General features: G+C 43.7%; 1 protein-coding gene across 1 annotated transcript in view; it reads right to left on the reverse strand.

The window, feature by feature from the left end:
• ALDH1A3 (aldehyde dehydrogenase 1 family member A3) overlaps nt 1-21,784 on the reverse strand; it is a 49,804-nt gene extending 28,020 nt beyond the window's left edge. Inside the window, exons 1-6 of the mRNA XM_038746812.1 lie at nt 21,637-21,784; nt 13,738-13,842; nt 11,229-11,369; nt 5,527-5,656; nt 4,999-5,060; nt 1,147-1,275 (exon numbers count right to left, since the gene is read on the reverse strand). Of these exons, the coding sequence (XP_038602740.1) occupies nt 1,147-1,275; nt 4,999-5,060; nt 5,527-5,656; nt 11,229-11,369; nt 13,738-13,842; nt 21,637-21,735 (666 nt within the window). The 5' untranslated portion in view covers nt 21,736-21,784. The remainder of the gene's footprint in view (nt 1-1,146; nt 1,276-4,998; nt 5,061-5,526; nt 5,657-11,228; nt 11,370-13,737; nt 13,843-21,636) is intronic.
• Between the last annotated feature and the right edge of the window lie 525 nt (nt 21,785-22,309).

A 22,309-nucleotide genomic window follows, 5' to 3' on the forward strand; every position in this document is an offset into this window, starting at 1 on the left:
GATCCCTATGTATACTCCCCAGTGCTTAGAACAGTGCTTCACACATAGTAAGTACTTAACAAATGTCATAATTATTATTATTATTAAATACGATTGATTGACTTTTCATTCTAATGATTCTCTAGATCTGTCATTATCTTTAATCAACAGAGCTCAGTAGAACTCATGGAAAGCTTTCTGAGATGGACCCTGCCATAGATTCAGTACAGTGACCCCTAGTTTCATGAAACCAGAGAATTAAGCAAAAAAGTCCTAAACAAATATGGATTCCTCACAGAAAATAATGTTAAAGTGCATTTAGGCATTTCCAAGACCTAAAAGATTGATCAACTATGATTATACTTTAAAAATGATAAAGACCCCAAAAGATATGATTAAATAGAGGATTAGCAATAAAGAATTTTAATGCTATTTGTGTGTACATATGTAAATACTTAATTTACACATTTTTTACATTCTATTTAGCAATAAGGCACCTAGTGCTAACACACTAGAGCACTACCATTAGCTAATGCTAAATAGGAACAAATGGCTTTTGAAATGGACTTTTCATCTCTTTATTCAAGTCAGTCAAAATGCTTCACAGATTGAGTGGAAAGATTCGGATTTGAGCCAGGGTAAACTTCATACTCTGGACTTGAAGCATATGTAATGCCATTGTGAGAGACTGCCACTCAGGAATACTATGACTAAAATTAAATAGTGCTAACACCAACGAGTTCTAAGAGAAGAGTGTGATGAGGAATCCCCAGTAATGCAACAAATGAGTCTATGAAAAATGAACTAAAAGTGGCATATCTTATGGGCAGTGGCTATTCAACATGAATGTGCCTCTAAAATATCGACAAGCTGGATGAATGCCTACTAAACATGGATGGAGAACTGTGGCTGAATGCAAATTCCTGGTTGGGAGTCCTAATTTCACTTCTCATTGAGTTCTATCATTCAGAGTTTACTTTCATCCCTCCAAAGTGAAAAAGATTATCTTTTCACTAAAAGAACCATGTTTGATGAAATGTTCCTTAAAGTAGTACTAAGGGTATACTACATTATCTTAGCAGTTTTATCTTTCTCAGTGACTTGGACACTAAAAAGGTATCAGAAAAACAAATAGTGATCTAAAATGTTTTCTTTAAGACATCCTACCTCCTTGATCAGAGACCCAAGATAAAGTGCTGTTAGAGGCGTCTGCTCAGCTGGCTTGATAACTAAGGTATTCCCACAGCACAAAGCTGGTGCCATCTTCCAAATGAGCATCAGCAGAGGGAAGTTCCACTGAAACAAAGCAGAGAATCACTTAATTTTGGGTGTTGGAGTTATCACTAGGCAGAGCATACTGTTTTTTGAAGACATTATTTTTGGATTAAAAGAAAAACCCAATAAGAAAAAAAAAATCCATGTTCCCAGCCCTACACAATATATTTTAGGAATTTTGTCAAAGGACCATTAAGGAACAAAATTATAAGTCTCCTTATAGTCATTCTAACTGATTTTGAATCCCATTGTTTGCACCAGGAAAAAACAAGCCATCTCATTTCATATGCTAATTCTGGCTAAAATAGTAAGCGATGGGTGCTGGGTTCCGGCTCAAATAGTACGAAATGGGCCTGGGAACAGGAAACAGACCAGTCTTTCTTTCCTTCAGAAGAAAACTTTTGAAATCTTTGTGGGTTCTGATGAGTCAGGAAGAAGTCAAATGCATGAGGGTGTCCCATCTCCAGCCTCCCCCCTCCCCCACTGATGTCCCACCTATTCCCAATGCAACCACAAATAAGCAACTTAAATACTCATCACAAAATTGGATCATCATGTATCAACGAGAGTAAACTCTGGCAAAAAGTTAGCAAGTGAAGAGCAGACACCTTAGCTAATGATCTTCACTATTCAGCAACCCTAAACTGTTCCACCTTAATTGTGGTTTAGTGATCTACAGGTTTTTTAAAAAAAGGGCCACTGAATTGGGTTAAACCCTAATAGCAGAGTGTAGCTCTCCTTCAACAACCCAAGAACCCCTCTGCAAGGGTGCGTAGCCCACAAAACTCTTTTATTAGCCAATAAAGTCTTGGATAAATTCTTCCCACACTTAACGTCAGTGTAATGATGCAGTTGTAACCTCTAAAAACAGCACCAGTGGCAAGTAAGAAAACCATAACCCATGACTACAACTTGATGCTTTTAAGCCTAGCTTAATTTCTTTCAGGATGTATTAAATGTGCATGGTTATTTGGTGGGCATGGCAAGAGGTTTCTATGTCCCCAAAGCAATAAGGTTTTTAATTAAGATAAGTATTTAAAAAACAATGGGGAAGGGAAATAAATATACCCCAAACAAATAGAAAACATCTGTAAAGACCAGCAAATAACAACAAAAAACCTGTTCAATCATTATACCAATTGAACTGAGCTTGTAAAGTGGGATTTTTTTTAAAAAAAAGACTAGGTATTCTAGTAAACAGAAAGTCTGTAATCCTCATCAAGTGTAAAGTAATAATGAAATTATGGAGCTGAAATTTGAAATAGTCTCACCCAGATAATTTGGCGAAGAAAGCTGATACAATTCCATGTTATTCTGTGCACTGTTTCCAGCTAGCTATCTCAAGCTTTAGGGACTAGGAAAGGTGAAGCAAGCCTGTGATTACTCTCAACAGAAATATACATTTTTTAGCTCTATTCTGAGAGTACACAAGGCATATGCCAAATATTACCCTAAGTCATTAAAGAGACACATTTTAACTGCTGATCTGTGGCCAAAATCCCATTACAAAAGGTTTAAGGCTTTCAGTCAGCTGGAACTAGTCATTCGAATGCAGGTCATTTATAAACAAATCCATAATCACTACTTCATAAGCAGAGCCGTCACAAGGGTGGTTTGACCGGTTTGCATGAACCCATCTCGTGCTTCAGAGGCCCCATAACCTCTGATTTTCTCCCACCAAAATACAGTCACTGCCACTTGAGTGGGGAAACTTGCAGCATAGATGCAGGACCAATTCCTGATTTTAATCGTGCTGGGAGCGGGGTTCATTTAATTGCATTTATTGAGCATTTACCAGGCAGAAACTCCTCACCCTCGGCTTTAAGGCTCTCCATCAACTCGCCCCCTCCTACCTCACCTCCCTTCTCTCCTTCGACAGCCCAGCCCACACCCTCGGCTCCTCTGCCGCTAATCTCACCGTGCCTCGTTCTCACCTGTCCCGCCGTCGACCCCCAGCCCACGTCATTCCCCTGGCCTGGAATGCCCTCCCTCCCCACATCCGCCAAGCTAGTTCTCTTCCTCCCTTCAAGGCCCTACTGACAGCTCACCTCCTCAGGAGGCCTTCCCAGACTGAGCCCCTTCCTTCCTCTCCCCCTCCTCCCCCTCTCCATCCCCTCTGCCTTACCTCCTTCCCTTCCCCACAGCACCTGTATATATGTATATATGTTTGTATGTATTTATTACTCTATTTATTTTACTTGTACATATTTATTCTACTTATTTTATTTTGTTAATATGTTTTGTTTTGTTCTCTGTCTTCCCCTTCTAGACTGTGAGCCCACTGTTGGGTAGGGACCGTCTCTATATGTTACCAACTTGTACTTCCCAAGCGCACAGTACAGTGCTCTGCACACAGTAAGCGCTCAATAAATACGATTGAATGAATGAATTTACTGTGTGCAGAGCACTGTACTAAGCGCTTAGCAATGTACTAAGCACTTGCAGACCAGCCACAGAAACTTGCAGGGGTTAATGAGAGCACAATGGGTGAACCTGGCCCACCAAAGCACCGCCCTGTCTCCTCAAGCATCTCTGGGAGATGTAACCTAGTTTTCTTCACGGATCGGATTACTAGGACTCTATGTCCCAAAACTATGGCAGCGAAACTCCAGCTGTTCCTCCCACTCTTACGTCTTGTCCTGAGCCCCCAGTCCCCCTCACCACCCCTGAAGTGGCATGTTCACAAAAGAGACAGCTGTAAGCATTCTGTCAAACTTTGGAACTTCATCATTTCTTCTCCAAAGTCAGAGCTGGTTATTGGCAGTATGATTTACTATGCCTTGAAAAAATCAAGATTCTTCAGTCTGCTCCATATATTTAAAGTACTGTATTTTTCTCCTCTTGATGCAAAACCAAAGGAAACAGCTTCAACCTCCCAAAGTCTTTTCGGACCATGCTTGTCCTTCACAACAGTTCCCATTCATCTGATCACACCAACTCCCAAAGAAGCTCATTTACTACTCTCCTAAGCATTTAGTACAGTGTTCCAAACACAGTAAATGCTCAATAAATATGATCGACTGAATGACTACTACTTTTACTAATACACTGAAAGCCAGATTTAATTTAATTTTGGGTATCAGATATTGTGCTATGTAGCTCGTAAGTGTTGTAAGAAGAATAATTAAGACCAACTAGATATCAGAAGAAGAATGGGCCTGGGAGTCAAATGACGTGGGTTCTAATCCCAGCTCTGCTACTGGCCTGCTAAATCACTTAACTTTTCTGTGCCTTGGTTTGCTCACCTGGAAAATGGAAATGAAATATCTGTTTTCCCTCTATCTTAGATTGTAAGCCCCATGTAGGTCAGGAACTGTGTCTGACCTGATTTAACTTGTATCTACCCCAGTGCTTGGTACTCAGTGAGTGCTTATTGAAGTACCACAATTATTAGATAATTATAGGATCACAGAGGATCACCCAATTGCACCTCTCCACTATCAAAATTCTCAACAAAAGCTTTTTATTTGATCCAGGAGCTCTTCTGCCTAAGTTTTATACTGCCATGAAAGAAAGAAATTAGAGCTGGATGTCCACATTGCTGACGCTTACTAGAAAAGCTGATAGAGATGATAAATTCAGTCAACCCAAGTTAACAGAACAAAGCAGTTTGACTCTTCAGACTTCTGATGATCTGAATATGCTTTAATCGCCATTAGTTCAGGCACAATGAAATCAATTATGTGAGGAAACAGGTTCTGGGATTTTGGTTCAAAGCTTATTTAGTGAAACCTGGATACTTACTGGAGTAATTGCCCCACAGACACCTATTGGTTCATGCCTGGTGAAACACACAACATTTTCATCTGCAAGAGGAGAGCGAGAGAAAAAAAACACATATTTTAACAAGAGCCAATAAATAAAATTACCTTGCCCCTTAATACTAAAAATTGAAGCATGAGACTGTAAGCTTGCTAAGGGCAGGGAACATATCTGCTAATTCTGTTGTACTGTATTCTCTCAAGTGCTTGGTACAGTGCTTTGCACATGGAAAGCACTCAATAAAAACCACTGATTGAGTGGCTGAGGCTGGCACAAAGTTAGCAGTAAAGTCTCTTCCCCAGAAGAAAAAGACAGAATTTGGCTTTCTGAACTAAAATTAATTTCCCTCCCCTCTTCCAATCTAATACTTTTTTTTTAGACACAGGAAAAAAAGCCTTATTTCTTAATTCCATGAGAGTTTTTGGTAATGTGAAAGATGGACTCAGATTTCCAGGAAGCTTGGGTTATGGCCAAGCACTGAAAGGAAACAGAATTCAGATTTGAGCTTACCAGCAGGTATAGTCCTTCCCTGGACCTTGTCAGCCCATCCAGCGTAGTATCTTAGTGTTTTTATACAGCCCTCTAGGTCGATGAAGAAAGCATGAAGGAAAGGCTTTCCTGTGTCCATTGTTTCCAGAGTCTAAAACAACAAAACCACAGGCATGGCTAAACCCTGTCGTTTCAGCTTCTGGTCTGTTCATCGGAGAGAAACCAAGGAGGATGAGCATAGGCTGAAACATTCACTCATAACTCATAACTCATAACTGCAGCAGTGAAGGAAAATCCTGATGACAAACAACCACCACATAAATGAATGAAAGCAGATCTGAAAAATTTATATTTGAAATAACTTTGGAGTTGGGCTTTTAGCTGAAGATGGGAGGAGATCAGTCCAATTCAAAGTCATTTTGAGAACTGCTAGAAAGAAACAAAGCTTTGCATATGATCTTCCATCAGAAAGCAAATGACTATCCCAGCTTTTGCCATCCAAACCAGTCATGAAGAACTGCTCATAGGAAGAATTCTGGTGCAATAAATATGGGTAAAGGAATGTCACTTGCTTATTTTGTACTTCAATTTGAACACAACACACCCAATGAGCTCTCGATATATGCTATTAATACTGAAACTGGGCTCGAAATTCCTGATAAAACAGCCAATTACTTTGCCCAACTCTTCATTTTCCCCTCTAAGATCACTCCCTCCTCTACCCTTTCCCCATTTCAGTCGACACCACCTCCATCTTCCCTGTCTCATAAGTACTTGGTGTCATTGTTGACTCTTCGCTATTGTTCAATTCTCCTATTCACTCCACTCCCAAATCCTGCTGGTTCTTCCTGCATATTTCCCAGATCCACCTTTTCCTCTCACTCAAACTGTTACCATCATTGTACAAGTTCTGGACTTGCTATGTTTTGACTATTGCATTATTCATTCATTCATTCAATCATATTTATTGAGTGCTTACTGTGTGCAGAGCACTGTACTAAGTGCTTGGGAAGTACAAGTTGGCAACATACAGAGATGGTCCCTACTCAACAATGGGCTCACAGTCTAGAAGGGGGAGACAGACAACAAAACAAATCATGTAGACAGGTGTCAAAGTCCTCAGAACAAACAGAATTATAGCTATGTGCACATCATTAACAAAATTAATAGAATGGCAAATATGTACAAGTAAAATAAATAGAGAAATAAATCTCTACAAATATACACAAGTGCTGTGGGGAGGGGAAGTAGGTAGGGCATGGGTGGTGATGGGGAGGAGGAGAGGAAAAAGGGGGCTTAGTCTGGAAGGCCTCCTGGAGGAGGTGAGCTCTCAGTAGGGCTTTGAAGGGAGGAAGAGAGCTAACTTGGTGGATGTGCGGAGGGAGGGCATTCCAGGCCAAGGGGAGGATGTGGGCCGGGGGTCGACGGCGGTACAGTCGAGAACAAGGCACAGTGAGGAGGTTAGCGGCAGAGGAGCAGAGGTTGCGGGCTGGGCTGTAGAAGGAGAGAAGGGAGATGACATAGGAGGGGGCGAGGTGATGGAGAGAGATGTATTAATCTATACACTGGACTCAGCCTTTGGATCCTCCCTGCTCCAGTCTATACTACATGCTGTTGCTTGGATCACCTTCCTGGAGTATCTCTTGGCCTGAATCTCTCCTTTTTTTTTAAAAAAAAAAAAGGTATTTGTAAGTGCTTACTATGTATTAAGCACTGTTCTAAGTGCTGGCATAGATAGAGATTTATCAGTCCCTGCCCCTCATGGGGCTCACAGCCTAAGCTGGGCAAGTTGTTTACCTTCTAGCTCCTCAAAACCCTCTACTGGCTCTCTACTTCACACTGCATCAAATGAAAAACTCCTCACAATCGAATCCAAGGCTCTCCATCACACCTAACTGCTCTGTTCTCCTGCTATTCCTTAACTTGCTGTCTTTATTCTATGTCAACCTTCTAGCTGAACCATGCTCTCAACTCTACTGCCTTCATCCTCTTGTTCCTGCAATTCCCCTAACTTGGAACGCCTTCTCTCCTTCTCCATGTCAGACAAACTACAGCTCTCCCTACATTCGAATCTCTCTTAAAAGCCTTCCAAATTAATTTCCCAGCACTCTGAGCCATATCAACCCTTCAACCAAGTCTATCATTTACGAACTTATTTATATCCTCAAGTATATGTCTGCTCTATTTCCCAACTGTAAATATTTATATGTTTGTCTCCTCTGCAAGTGTGTAAAATCTTTCTGGGCAAGAGTTGTTTTACTTGGTTATTCTGAACTTCCCAAGCACACAGTACAGTACACTGCATCAAGCGGGGATTCAATAAAAGCTACCATAATAAAAATAATAATGGTTGTGGTACTTGTTAAGGACTTAAAATGAGTTAAGCACTGTACTGTACGCTAGAGTAGATACAGGATAATCAGGTCAGACATAATCCCTGTTCCAAAAATAGGGTGCATAGTTTAAATGGGAGGGAGAATGGGCATGAGGAAACTGAGGCACAGAGAAGTTAAGTGACTTGCCCAAGGTCACATAACCAGTAAGTAGCAGGGCCAGGACTGGACATCGTATCACGTGACCAGGCCTATGCTCTGTCCACTAGGGCACACTGCTTCTCAACTTCTCAGACATGGCTCTGGAAACTCAAAATAATGGCAGGAAAAAGAATAAGAAGAATAGAGCTACTTTAGAATAATACTATTTTCTTCACACAGGCTGGCTTCTGTCACTCTGGAATAATTGGTGTTCTTATGGAAAGAACAACGCTCATAAGAGAAGCATTATTCTCACTCAAATTAAGTGTCTAAACAAGATGAAATCATACTCCGCTGCCTTTCAGAAACTTTAGTTCCAAACGGACTTTTCCGTCACAGAAACCAATTATCATCTATTGCAAGCATCTATTGCTGCTACTAAATGACTGGGATTATTTTCTATTTTCAGCATTCTTTTAAGAGAACCCTTGTTGTTCTACAGATAAATAGGCCCAGTTCAAGCTTGTCCGAAGCCAAACACTGAAACACCCAATGATCCCTGCATGCAGGAAGCTGCTCAGCTGCCATTCAGCAAACAAGGACTCAAGTTTTTGTCAATGACAGGAAGAGTGAAGCACCTGGCCCTATTGGAGTCCCCATTTTGAAGAAACTCAACAATGATGCACTCGAGATAAACCCTTGAATTTGCTTACTCCATTTCTTTTTGGCACGCTGAAAGCACATTTTAGAGTCATTACCCTCAATTTTCAAGAAACTCCCTTCAGGCCTGTGCCTGGGAATTTTTCAAAGCTTGAATTCTGTCCCACCTACATTGGCATGCTTGGTGGGGAAAGGAAGGAAGGGAAAAGTCTCCTATTGATGGACCTCTGGGGATGGAGTGGGTACTGGGAGAGACAGGGAAGGAGTGAGGAAAGTAGTGGGAATCTACGTCCTTATCACCGTTTGTATTTATTGAGTCCCTGTTGGAGTGCAGAGCCCTGCACTAAGTGCTAGAGACCATCCAATCACATGACAGGAGAGGAGTGTCCTCTCACCCTCTCTCACTCCCCAGGAGCCTTGGTGCCCGAAGTAAATGTGAGGGTTATCATTCTCTTGGAAGGCATTTGTTTCCCTTTGAGATGATAATGGAACCAATTTCCCACAATTACAGATGGAGGTAGAGGGAAGGGGCTTGGTCTAGGTAGTTCCATAAGTCAGAGTGGGCTGGAGGATGAGGACTAGTCTCTTGGCTCCTAGACCAACCTACCTCCTGGGATGAATTTACACTTAAAGTTTGCCGATTTTGTGCAGTCACTGGTACTAAAATTGACCTAGTGGAACAGTCACAAAATTTCCAGACTTAAGGACTGACTTTCAGCAGGGATTACAAGCAGTGACTGAAAGCCATGTTTCCAGGCAGGTTGGTCCTTCTGCTCTTTTTTCTAGGACTCTGCAAAACAATCAATCAATCAATCAATCAATCTCGAGTCCCAAGAGCTTAAAACCTAAAGAGCAGAAGACAGATGCAAGTGTAGGCCCAGATCGTGAAATTCGCCCTACCACTTGTTCTGGGTGAAAAAGCTTGCATGGGTGAGGCCCAAGAGTGGAATAGCAGGTTGAAACAGATGCGTCTATCAGCTTGGAGTGAGGACTCAGAACTGAAACCACAAGTTACTGCAATTTGTGCTGAAGGGATATTAGGAACAGAGATGAGATTCTGTATGCACCTGCCAACAGATGTTTGAAAACATTTTATGCTAAAACTGAATGTGTAGGTCAAGCTTACTAAAACCCAACCCAACAAAGTCTAGAAAGAGATTCAGGATTTTCACACAGTGAAACATAGTGAATTTCAAGATAGGCACTTTCCTATGATGTGGTTTGCACTTTCTTGCCAGTAATTTTCTTGTCCCCTTTCATGTTTCTGCAAATAGATGACATTTCATGCGGGTAGCAGGGCCCTTATGCAAGGCAGAAATTCAGTATCTTTTGGTAGTGGCAAAGTAACTTGCACTCAGCCTGTTACATGTTCTTCCGGAATGTCTTTCCTTAGGAAACCCCATGATCTGGAACAACTGAAAATGAAGGGTGGGATTTTTCGAGATGGCATTTACATAAACTCAAGTTTTTGTTGGTGCACATGGTGGAGTCTATAACCAAACTATTAGTCCACACTGACATTTCAGACGTATGAGATCATCTTTGTGAAAACCAAGAGGTTTAAAAAGCCAGTTTGGCAGCTTAAGAGTTGAAACTGGCGTCCTTTGCAGGAAGAACCCAGGAGCCTGGAGGCAACAACCCTCACTTGGGTGAAACAGGTGAGGTGAGATTGTCTCAATCTGTTGCCAAATTGTACTTTCCAAGCACTTAGTACAGTGCTCTGCACACAGTAAGCGCTCAATAAATATGACTGACTGAATGAATAAATGAATGAAATCGCATCAAGAGGGGAATTCATTGGTTACCAAAAATATTTCCATTTCTGCAGGGAGGTTCAGTCCCCTATCCTCCAGCATGCAAAGAACCTGCCAAAGCGAAGGAGTGCTGGGTCTGAAGAGTTAGAGGAAAGGGGAAGAAAAAAAGCCACCCTAAAACAGGAAGCTAAAGAGGCAAAGAGTTTTAAAATTCTTCTTGTGGAGGCTGGCTGTCTTGGAGAGGGAGAATTCATCGCTGCAAGCCCCCAGCAGAGATGATCAAATAGGTGGCGGGAGAAGGATAGAGAAATCTGCTTTCACTCAACCCCTGGTCAGACAGATCTTTGGTGGACCTCCCCATGTCAACGGAAAGAATCCTTGTCTCTGACCTTTCACAGCAGCTTTTAAACAGCTTTGACAATTAGTCAGACTGGCCAAAAGACCATAGTGGTGAGGTAATGAGATTGCTAAGAATCTCAGAAGGCTCATTGGAGATGTAGGAAGAGCTCCCGGAGGTTTAGGCGGTGCTCAGGGTCAAGGGAACCATCTGTGATCTAGTTGAACTACTGTCTGGGATTTTATGGTGAAGGCCCTAACACCTTACCGCAGGAGGAATGTGAAGTCCAGTACTGTAGCCGATGCAACCTAAAGTAAAAAGCCTAGGAATTCTGCCATCTGCCTGCAGCTAAAAAGGGAGCAATAACAACTGAAAAGAGTTCAGCACAAAATGAGAATAGCATAAGTCTAAAAAAATGGCATATTAAAAGGCATCAGGGAATTAAATAATCAGTCAACTGTTTGCAGTTTGCTACTGCGCATTGTGCATTCCACTTACTGCCAGGATGATCCTGTCCCTCTCAATGAGGTCGGCCAGTTTATGCAGGAGTCTGCCTCTGCTCAAGGCGTCCATTTGTCTCCATAGAGATCCCCTCTGGAATGCTGCTTTCGCTGCCTCCACTGCCTTATCTACATCAGCCTAAGTGACCAAAACGGAATCTTCGGGTTAGAATGGAGGACATGCAAAAACAAATATGGGAAAAACAAAAACATTTTTCCAGAAGTGAATGGGTGTAAAGTGTTGTTAATTCACTGGATCATTCAAGTTAGTTGAGAAGGCTTCTTCAAGAGAGGGTTTCTTCAAGAAAAATAAAATGCACAGCACTGAAAGTCCCTTGTAGGGAATTTTTTTTTAAATGACAGACTCTAGAGTACAAGTTCGTTGTGGGCAAGGAACATGTCTACCAACCCTGTTGTACTGAACTCTCTCAAGCACTTAATACAGTGCTCTGCACACAGTTAAGCACTCAATAAATACCACTGATGATGAAGGATTAAGTTTTGACATCTCTGGAGGTGTGTTGGAGTGGAGAAGGTGTATACACACAAATATACATACATCCTGCTGACCAAAGGGAAACTGAAAATTTTGCCAACTCGGAGTGGTACATTTAGAAGTACTACAGGCCAGATCTATCTTTAAAAAAGTCTGAAGTTCATAAATCAGCATGGAAAAATGAACATAGTTTTTTTATTTGTCCTGGCAAAGAAAAATATTCTAGCACAACCAACAGGGGAAGTGATACTCTTACTGGATCTCAGAATTGGCTAGGTTAGAGAATGCAGTACACCCATAATGGAAAAAAAATCACTGAAAGGAGATGCAGTCAGAGACTCATGAGTTCTAACAACCTCTTGAGCTAGAGGATCTTTCTTTCTCTAAGGAAAAAAAGTGGCTGTTCTCCATCTTGAATATGATCCTGATGCTCACGTTTCACCCAATCCCTAGGAATCATTTAAACATTGCTTTGGCCTCCCAGCCACTGGTACAGCCACAGATTCCCAGGAATACAGGCTGACCATGAGTAGATGCCCAATTTTTGTTACTGAGGAAGAGGAGGCTGTCCAGAACCTGGACAATGGAACTGCACAAGCTGTCACAAAGTCTCTCCGAGATGCTTGGGACCTGCACAGAAGCCTTACAGAACTTCCAGCAACTCCACCTTTTGAGAGGCTAAAGGGATGGAATGGTAGTACACTGATTGGCCTCAGACTTTAAACTTTGAGAGGGAGACTGGAGAAGGCCACCTCAATAGAAGCCTTCTGCAGCCATATGATGGGGGAACTGCAAGGGAAAGTTGGTGGGTGACTAGGACAGCCAGCAGACTACCTGTGCCAGGCATACATAGCAGAGCTCAGGCCTGGGGTTTGAGGGTCAAAAATTCCATTATTTTTCCTTCCCCTCAAAATGAATTCAAATACTGGTCCTACTAGTCAGAGCAAGATTAAGACCTGGGAGGGACCTCGGGGAGCCAACTTGAGTGGGCCGCTCAGGCCCCCTCCCCAGAGCAGGTACACAGCCATTCTCAAGGCTGGGGGGATTAGTTTTAGGTCCCAAATAACAGCTGGGATGGAAATGAGACTGAGGAGGACTGGGGCTGTTGGTTTGGCTGCAAATGAATATAGCGGGGGTGGTGGTGGGGGCTTAACACGCCCAGGGTCTGTTGATTCTCTGGGATATGGTCAGCCGTCCCAGAGACTTAGTCAGCTCTGAAGTCTGCAGAACAGGAATTGAATAATTTTCACATTCCAGCCATATCCCATTTATCGCTGGCATTTAGTAGCTTATTAATAAAGTAAAATTTTTCTTGTTGCTAAGAATAGTTCCTCACCAGCTGAGGCAGAATTTCATTGTCTACTGAGGAAGGTGTGTATCTTTAGTCATTTATAGCTAAAATATATTTTTATAAGCTTGAAACATCCTTGAAGTTTGTAGTGAGTCCAGGAGTCACTTTACAAGATAACATCCCAGAGTAGACTCATAAAACCCCCTCAATGATTTATATGGTCATTTCTTTTTACTCAAAATGAATGTTATTACATTAAAAGATGCAGTTACTACTTGCATGTCACTTGTACTTAACAATGATTTCCTTTTACCACGATGTTTTAAATAGGGGCTTGCATCTGTCACCTTCAAAGACCCTGAGCCTTATGTAAACCATAAAGGGAATAAGTACTCTGCTTTTTAGAGGAATGCCCCAAATACCATCAACTTCAAATAACTGATAAACATGAAAATTTTTCCTGTGTCCACTTAACAAAGTCACAAATAGGGCAATCTTATTAGCAAAGGAAAATGACTCCCATGATTCCAGTAGAGTTGGTCATAATTGATTCCACTCTCTGCAACCTGTTTGAACAGGCAAGCCAAATTGTTTATCATGGACCTAAAACCCATGTCTGGGCATAGTTTGTTTTCAGAGGGGAAAAATATTTGTTTCTTCATTATTCTTTCATAATCCATAATTCAGTTATTCAGAAAGAGGAAACAAAAGAAATCCTACCTTGTCTCCTTCTTCGACTTCACATATTTTTTCCACAGTTGATGGATTGTACGTTGGAAACTTCTTTCCACTCTTGGATTCATGCCACTCATTGTTAATAAATATCTAACCAGAACCAAAAAAAAAGTGTTGCAAGCATTGGGATTCCACGAAATCCTTTATTTTTAGCTTTAGCTGCACATTTTGGGGGAAATGGTTTTGGCCAAGAAAATATTAAGAATTGTGAGAACAAGATGTTGCAGTGTTGCATTCCTCCATTAATACAGCACAAACTGCCTAAACATGGCACTCAACAGAAACTGAAATTATGATGTCGCTCTAAATGAATTGCCTTGCAGCAATAGAAAAACTAGATCTCCTGCCTTTTAGACCTATCTAACATTTCCCAATTTTCTAATAATGAGAACATATGTAGTAAAAACAATAACAACAATGCCCCCCTTTCAATCTAGGGTACAACCTAAGAGCAAGAGACTAAATTCCCCAAAAGAAGAGTAGAGAGGGGGAAAAGGACTTGGGAGAGTACAATACAACAAAATTAGCGGACACGATCCCTGCCCATAACAAGCTTTCAGTCCAGACAGAGTTCTTGGATGACACCTCTGATTTTGACATATATTCACTTGTCCTTCCCAACAGCCAACTTGAGAAAAATGTAGGAAACAGTCTTATTATCTTCTTGAGAACTAATAGGGCCCTTTTCATGTAATATGCCTACCTAGTTTTCAAAAGGATAGCTTTCTTGAAACCAACCAAATCAAGAAATGACCAGGTCGTTCACTGTGTACTTCCTATTTTTTTTTAAAAGGATGGCCCTGAGGGTCTTAGAGTCCCAGATATCAAAAATTTATGTTCTGTGATTCCAATACTTCTGGTGCCTTAAAATGTTTATCTACTGAAGATTGAGTCTTGTGGGAAAAAAAACCTGAAGTGTGCGCATGCATGCACACACACACACACACACACACACACAAATAAATGGTGGGGAGGTATTCACTTAATCAATGATATTGAGCACCTTCTATGTGCAGAGCTCTGTACTAAGCATTTGGGAGGGTACACTAGCTGCACTTAGCAGCAGACACACTCCCCAATTGTTCATGAGAAATTTGGGGGGAGTTTTATATATTTTTAGATATAGCTGGGACCCTCAAAAGCCGTAGAAGGAAATAACATCACTGCTGCCTAGAGTCAATTGTCAATGGAAGAATTAAACATAAAATGAGGGGATACTGCTTCCAGAACAACAACAAGGAACCTGGGAAAATATCTTAAAACAGAAGCCGTCCATCAACCAACATTACAAAGTACGCAATAGAAAGAGCCAAAAAGTTAAAATTTGAAGAATAATGAAGGGACGCTAGATTTATTCTTCCACTAGATGCATAAATCTGTGATTTGGCAACATTTTCTATGCGGCTAATCATCCTTAATTCCTCTGGTGTGTACTGTATTAATCATGATGAATCAGTTTCAAAAATAACATGGAGGAAATCTTTCACCCTGGCTGCACAGGCCATTTCCCTCTGAGACCTAAAAAATTACCTTCACCAGCTCTTCATTAACTTCATGGCTACATACAGTTCTGGGCTTAGCCCTGCCTAGTCTTTTTCCAGCTCTCTCCTTGTTTGGTGTTTCATTCAGCTTCCTCATTCATTCCCTGAAAACCTTATCCCCCTGAAAATCATTCCCTCTGCACTTTTCCCCCCACCCGCCTAATTCTCAATTTTGCCACCCTTTACCTGCCTGGTTTCTAGTCAAAACCTCTCATCATTTTAACCTCCGCTTCACCTTGGATCCAGACACCTGTTATGGGAAGGCTTTCAACAGGGCATTTTTGAAGGCCTCTAAGGTATAAAAATAAGCAAACGGATAAGAAAATTAGAAATATCTCACACCACAGTGCAGAGAAGGAAGAGAAAAGGAGAAAACAAAGAAGGAGTAAGACAGAAAGGTTGGAAGACTTCATGCTTCTGATATTTATTTTCCTTCTCATATGGGTAATTTACAATTAACAATAAAATTTTATTGTTAATAACTCTAAGAATTCACATACTCTGATTTCAAACATAGCAGTACTCTCAGAACTGAGTTAAAATCACCAAAAAGTGATGTAAATATTATTTTTTCATAGTTATCTAGCTAAAGCTATACATAACAGCATGCAAATTGTAAGGCAATTCTGGCTAGTTCCACGTCTCTATCCATAGTTTGGAATATCACTGGTAATGGAGTCATATTTGGGGAGAAAACTATTCTTATCTTCATATCCACTTTATTCTGGATAAACACTTTAAAAATTAAATATAATATTACTAGGAACTTTGAAAAATATTACTAAATGTGAGTAGAAGAATCTGACAAATGTTGAAGACAAGACAGTGCTTTGAGTACTTACTATACATTTCCCTTTTTTATTGCTCCAAGTGTCAAGCCGATCCTGATTTTATTTAGTGCTTATTTTAACAAAAAGGATAAAGCCAAACCTTCTGATGAGCCCTCAGAAAGCAAACAGTAATATTTTTATGATGAAAGAACAGTAACTATTTATGATCAGGGACATAAGTTATTGGGAATTAAATTCCCCAAACAATCCCAAAATCTTCCGTACACTTCCAGAAATTTGGAGAGATAAGCACTACTGCTATTTTCAGAAGAACCAATGGGAGAATAAAAAAGAAAGTTAAGAGTCAAACATCAGGAGTACCAAAACTTGTTTAATAGTGAATAAGAGGTATTATACAGTAATAGATGAAGTGGCATAAAAAAATGAAGTCAATGGAAATATTTGGAGATCTGTGTTTAACGGAGGACAGTCAGCGTATTTCCTCATCTTGTTGTCTCCAGGTTTCTCTCACAGCATGAATAGGGCGAACTTTCTATTCTGATCTTCCTTTAACTTTTCTAAACAGGTTTCACAGAACTTTGAGCAATCTGTCCATTTAAATTCTGTGAAACAAACTGGATCCTTATTATAATTATTAGTGTTATTATTAATAACCATATTTATCGAGCATTTACTGCAAAGCACTGTACTAAGCGCTTGGGTGAGTAACATGTAACATCAAACCCATTCCCTGCCCACAACGAGCTTCACACCAGTTCTACAAATGTTCAACTAGCCTATGTGTGGAGTTTACAAATTTATACTTTCTGACCTGATCCCATATATTTTAGTCAAAGGGCTCATTTATAGTGGGATACGTAGATCAAAGGGACCAGGTTGAAAGAGAGATGCTGCAGTTTCTTCTGGAACAGACATTTTGGGCTTAATTCAAGTTACCAGGCAGTAACCTTTAAGAACCAAGGGCCTCAGTTCTTGAAAGTTACCATTTGGTGGGTACAAAGAGCCTGAGAAAACCACTGTTGGTAACTAGACTGAATAAGATTTTCTTTCAAAATCTGTTGTGGGTTGTTTTTTTCCCCCCTTCGCAGGTAAAGCCCTGCAGACCTTTAAAAACTGAAATAAAAAAAGGCATAGCTTTTGTTTTTAAAATACATTTCCTTATCAATCGTGCATTCTTCGATTTGCGCAGGGTGGTTCGGACTTCACACGTTGTGGAGACCGTATGTAGAAAACTGGTACTTCTGTGTTCCCAGGTCCCTCAATAAACCCCTAAGCCTGGTTTTGCTTAACGTCCCAAAACATAAACCCATTCCAGGTAATAGCAAACTTCTTTTTTTAAAGTTAAAACGTGCGCTGCAAGATCAATGAGATTTAAGAGAGCCTCTGAATCACAGCAGACACTACTCCGTCTGCTACTAGTTAAAAGCGGCAGACAGATCATGGAGCAATGGGTAATGCAACAACACGTTGAACCCGGGATGGGGCTCGTAATTTCGGAGCGGGATCATTAGCGGGCAGCACGATTGCCGGCCAGATGCCTAATGCCATTGCTGGGGTGTCATCTCTCCCAAGCGCTCAGTACAGTGCTCTGCACACAGCGCTCAACAAATATGATTGCACTTACTGTATACCGGCGGGGCTGTGTGGGTGAGGGGGGACTCTCCCAAGCGCTCAGTACAGTGCTCTGCACACAGTGAGCGCCCAACAAATACGATTGCACTGACTGCATACCGTCAGGTCTGTGTGGGTGAGGGGGGACTCTCCCAAGCGCTTAGTACAGTGTTCTGCACACAGTGAGCGCCCAGCAAATACGATTGCACTGACTGTATACGGGCGGGACTGTGTGGATGAGGGGGTACTCTCCCAAGCGCTTAGTACAGTGCTCTGTACACAGTTGGTGCTCAATAAATACGATTGCATTGAATATATACTGGCTGGGGGGGCGGGGCATACTCTCAATCAATCAATCAATCAATCGTATTTATTGAGCGCTTACTATGTGCAGAGCACTGTACTAAGCGCTTGGGAAGCACAAATTGGCAACATATAGAGACAGTCCCTACCCAACAGTGGGCTCACAGTCTAAAAGGGGGAGACAGAGAACAAAACCAAACATACTAACAAAATAAAATAAATAGAATTTATTCTGATCAGTCAGTAGTATTAACTGAGCGCTTACTAGGTGCAGAGCACTGTACTAAGTCTTTTAATCATCTTTTTTTTCTTTGGAGTCAGGGGTCAGGGGTTCCAATACACAGAGAGCGCTCAATAAATCCGATTGCTTTGAATATATACCGGCGGGGTGGGGGAGGGGGGCACTGTCCCAAGGGCTTAGTACAGTGCTTTGCACACAGTGAGCCCTCAATAAATACGATCGCATTTAGTGTATAACGGCGGGACGGGGTTGGGGGGGGTACTCTCCCAATTGCTTAGTACAGCGCTCGCACATCATCTCCCAATGGCGTAGTACAGAGCTCTGCACACAGTGATCGCTCAATAAATGCGATTGCATTGAATGTATACCGGCGGGACGGGGTGTGTGTGGGAGGGTACTCTCCCAAGCGCTTAGTACACTCTCTGCACACGGTGAATGCTCAATAAGTACGATTGCATTGGACGTATACCGGCGGGATGGGGTGTGTGGGGGACGGTACTCTCCCAAGCGCTTAGTACAGCGCTCTGCACACAGTGGTCGCTCAATAAGTACGATGCATTGAACGTATACCGGCGGGACGGGGTGTGTGTGGGACGGTACTCTCCCAAGCGCTTAGTACAGCGCTCTGCACACAGTGGTCGCTCAATAAGTACGATGCATTGAACGTATACCGGCGGGACGGGGTGTGTGTGGGAAGGTACTCTCCCAAGCGCTTAGTACACACTCTGCACACAGTGATTGCTCAATAAGTACGATTGCATTGGACGTATACCGGCGGGACGGGGTGTGTGTGGGAGGGTACTCTTCCAAGCGCTTAGTACACTCTCTGCACACAGTGATTGCTCAATAAGTACGATTGCATTGAACGTATTCCGGCGGGACGGGGTATGTGTGGGAGGGTACTCTCCCAAGCGCTTAGTACACTCTCTGCACAGTGATCGCTTAATAAATGCGATTGCATTGAACGTATACCGGCGGGACGGGGTGTGTGTGGGAAGGTACTCTCCCAAGCGCTTAGTACACTCTCTGCACACAGTGATTGCTCAATAAGTACGATTGCATTGGACGTATACCGGCGGGACGGGGTGTGTGTGGGAGGGTACTCTTCCAAGCGCTTAGTACACTCTCTGCACAGTGATTGCTCAATAAGTACGATTGCATTGAACGTATTCCGGCGGGACGGGGTATGTGTGGGAGGGTACTCTCCCAAGCGCTTAGTACACTCTCTGCACAGTGATCGCTTAATAAATGCGATTGCATTGAATGTATACCGACGGGACGGGGTGTGTGTGGGAGGGTACTCTCCCAAGCGCTTATTACACTCTCTGCACACAGTGATTGCTCAATAAGTACGAGTGCATTGGACGTATACCGGCGGGACGGGGTGTGTGTGGGACGGTACTCTCCCAAGCGCTTAGTACAGCGCTCTGCACACAGTGATCGCTCAATAAATACGATGCATTGAACGTACACCGGTGGGACGGGGTGTGTGTGGTACGGTACTCTCTCAATTGCTTAGTACAACGTTCTGCACATCTCCCAACTGCTCAGCACAGCGCTCTGCACACAGTGATCGCTCAATAAGTACGACTGCATTGAATGCATACCGGCGGGACGGGGTGGGGGGGGGTTCTCTCTCAAGCGCTTAGTACAGCACATCTACCAATCGCTTGGTACAGAGCTCTGCACACAGTGATCGCTCAATCAATACGATTGCATTGAACGTATACCGGCGGGACGGGGTTTGTGTGTGTGTGTGTGTGGGGGGGGTACTCTCCCAAGCGCTCAGTACAGCGTTCAGCACACAGAGAGCGCTTAATAAATACGGTTGCACGAATGCAACCGGGCAAGGCGGAGGCTTCGCTAGCAGAAGCGCGCGATTCCCGCACATTTGCCTCCCAACACGAAAGCCCGGAGCCAAGCCTGGGGAGGCAGCGTGGCTCAATGGAAAGAGCCCGGGCTTTGGAGTCAGGGGTTCAAATCCCGGCTCCGCCAACTGTCAGCTGTGTGACTTCGGGCAAGTCACTTCACTTCTCTGGGCCTCAGTTCCCTCATCTGTAAAATGGGGATTAAAACTGTGAGCCCCCCGTGGGGCAACCTGATCACCTTGTAACCTCCCCAGCGCTTAGAACAGTGCTTTGCACATAGTAAGCGCTTAACAAATACCATCATCATCATTATTATTATTAATCCTAGACTGGGAGTCCGTCGTTGGGTAGGGACCGCCTCTCCATGTTTTTGCTTCCCAAGCGCTTAGTGCAGTGCTCTGCACACAGTCCGCGCTCAATCAAGACGATTGAATGAACGAATGAAGTCCAGCCCTAGCTGGACGGCCGGGCTTGCCCCGGGAGATGTCCCGGGCCCCGAACTTCTGGAATGACCAAGTCACTAGTTTGGGGGTCGCGAGGCAGAAAGTGACAAGTTTGGGGGTTGCTCTCAAGTGGTCTGGGTTGCAGGGTCCCAGGCTGGGGACCAAAGAAGAAGATGATGATTCATTCACTCATTCAACCGTATTTATGGAGCGCTCACTGTGTGCAGAGCACTGTACTAAGCGCTTGGGAAGCAAAAAAATGGTGCGGGCAGAGGTCGGGCGGACACGTGGGGTCTCGTTTGCAACGCTCGAGAGGGAGCGGGGACAGCCCCGGGGAGGGGTCCCGGGAGTTTTCCCGCGGACTCCGCGATGGGTCCATGCGTTGCTGCACCGTACTCAGAGTGGCTCGGTGGAAAGCGCCCGGGCTTTGGAGCTCATGGGTTCAAATTGCTCTGTGACTTTGGGCAAGTCACTTAACTTCTCTGTGCCTCAGTTCCCTCATCTGTAAAACGGGTAATAAAACTGTGAGCCCCCCCGTGGGACAACCTGATCACCTGGTAACCTCCCCAGGGCTTAGAACAGTGCTTTGCATAGTAAGAACATACTACTACTAAGTAGTTAGAACATAGAAAGAGCTTAATAAATGCCATTATTATTATTATTATTACTCTCCCAAGCGCTCCGCACAGCGCTTTGCACGCAGGCGGCGCTCAATAAAGACACCGTTCCCGCCCTCCTCCTCCCGCCCCCCGCCACTTTCATTCATTCAGTCGTATGTATTGAGCGCTTACTGTGTGCAGGGCACTGTACTAAGCGCTTGGGAAGTACAAGTTGGCAACATATAGAGACGGTCCCCACCCATAAGCGGGCTCAGAGTCTAGAAGGGGGAGACAGACAACAAAACATATTAACAAAATAAATAGAATAAATATATACAAGTAAAATAGAGTAATAAATACGTACAAACATATATACAGGTGCAGTGGGGAGGGGAAGGAGGTAAGGCGGGGGGCTCAGGTTGGGATTCCCACCCGCCACTTTCCACGGGGCGCCAGGTGCCAGGGCTTCCCGGGGCCGGGACCTCACCTTGGTGTGCTGGATTTCCAGGTCGCGGAGGGGACTTGGCAAGGGGGGCATCTTCCCGTCCGGCTGCCCGTTGTCCACCGTGCCATTCGTTGCGGCCATGGCTGTCCGTCCGGCTGTCAGTCTGGCTGTCAATCTGGCGAGGCTCAGGTCCGCCCCGCGCCGAGCGATGCAACACGTCTCCGACGGTGACAGCTCCCGGCTCCGGCTTTAAGGTCTCTTTGCCTGTCTCCAATTGGCTGGGGGGGGCACGCCCCCCTCGGACCCACTCCCACCCCCCACCCCCAAATCCCTCCCTCCGGCGGCCGGGCGGCGCACGCTGCTGCTTGCAACAACTAAAGGCCGTGGTGCAATTCTCCACACCCCTCGAGGCAGCGGCCGGGGGGTGTGGGCAAGATCTGGGGGGGCCTCCGGTCCTTTTTGGGGTGTCCCTCGGGCTGGCCTGGCCCGGGGAGGAGCGGGCTGGGCGTCGCCTCGCCCCTGTGCCTTCGAAGTTCCGCAGGGCGGTTTCCCCAGCCGGGTTCCTCCTTCCAGGCCCGCGGGGAGAGGGACTTCATTAAAGGCGAAAAAGCAAAAACGAAAAACCCAACGAGCAACCGCAACCCCCTCTTGGACTGTGAGCCCCCCTTCTATTCATTCATTCAATCGGATTTATTGAGCACTGACTGTGTGCAGA

This window comes from Tachyglossus aculeatus, chromosome 5 (genome assembly GCF_015852505.1).
Source record: "Tachyglossus aculeatus isolate mTacAcu1 chromosome 5, mTacAcu1.pri, whole genome shotgun sequence".
NCBI lineage: Eukaryota > Metazoa > Chordata > Mammalia > Monotremata > Tachyglossidae > Tachyglossus > Tachyglossus aculeatus.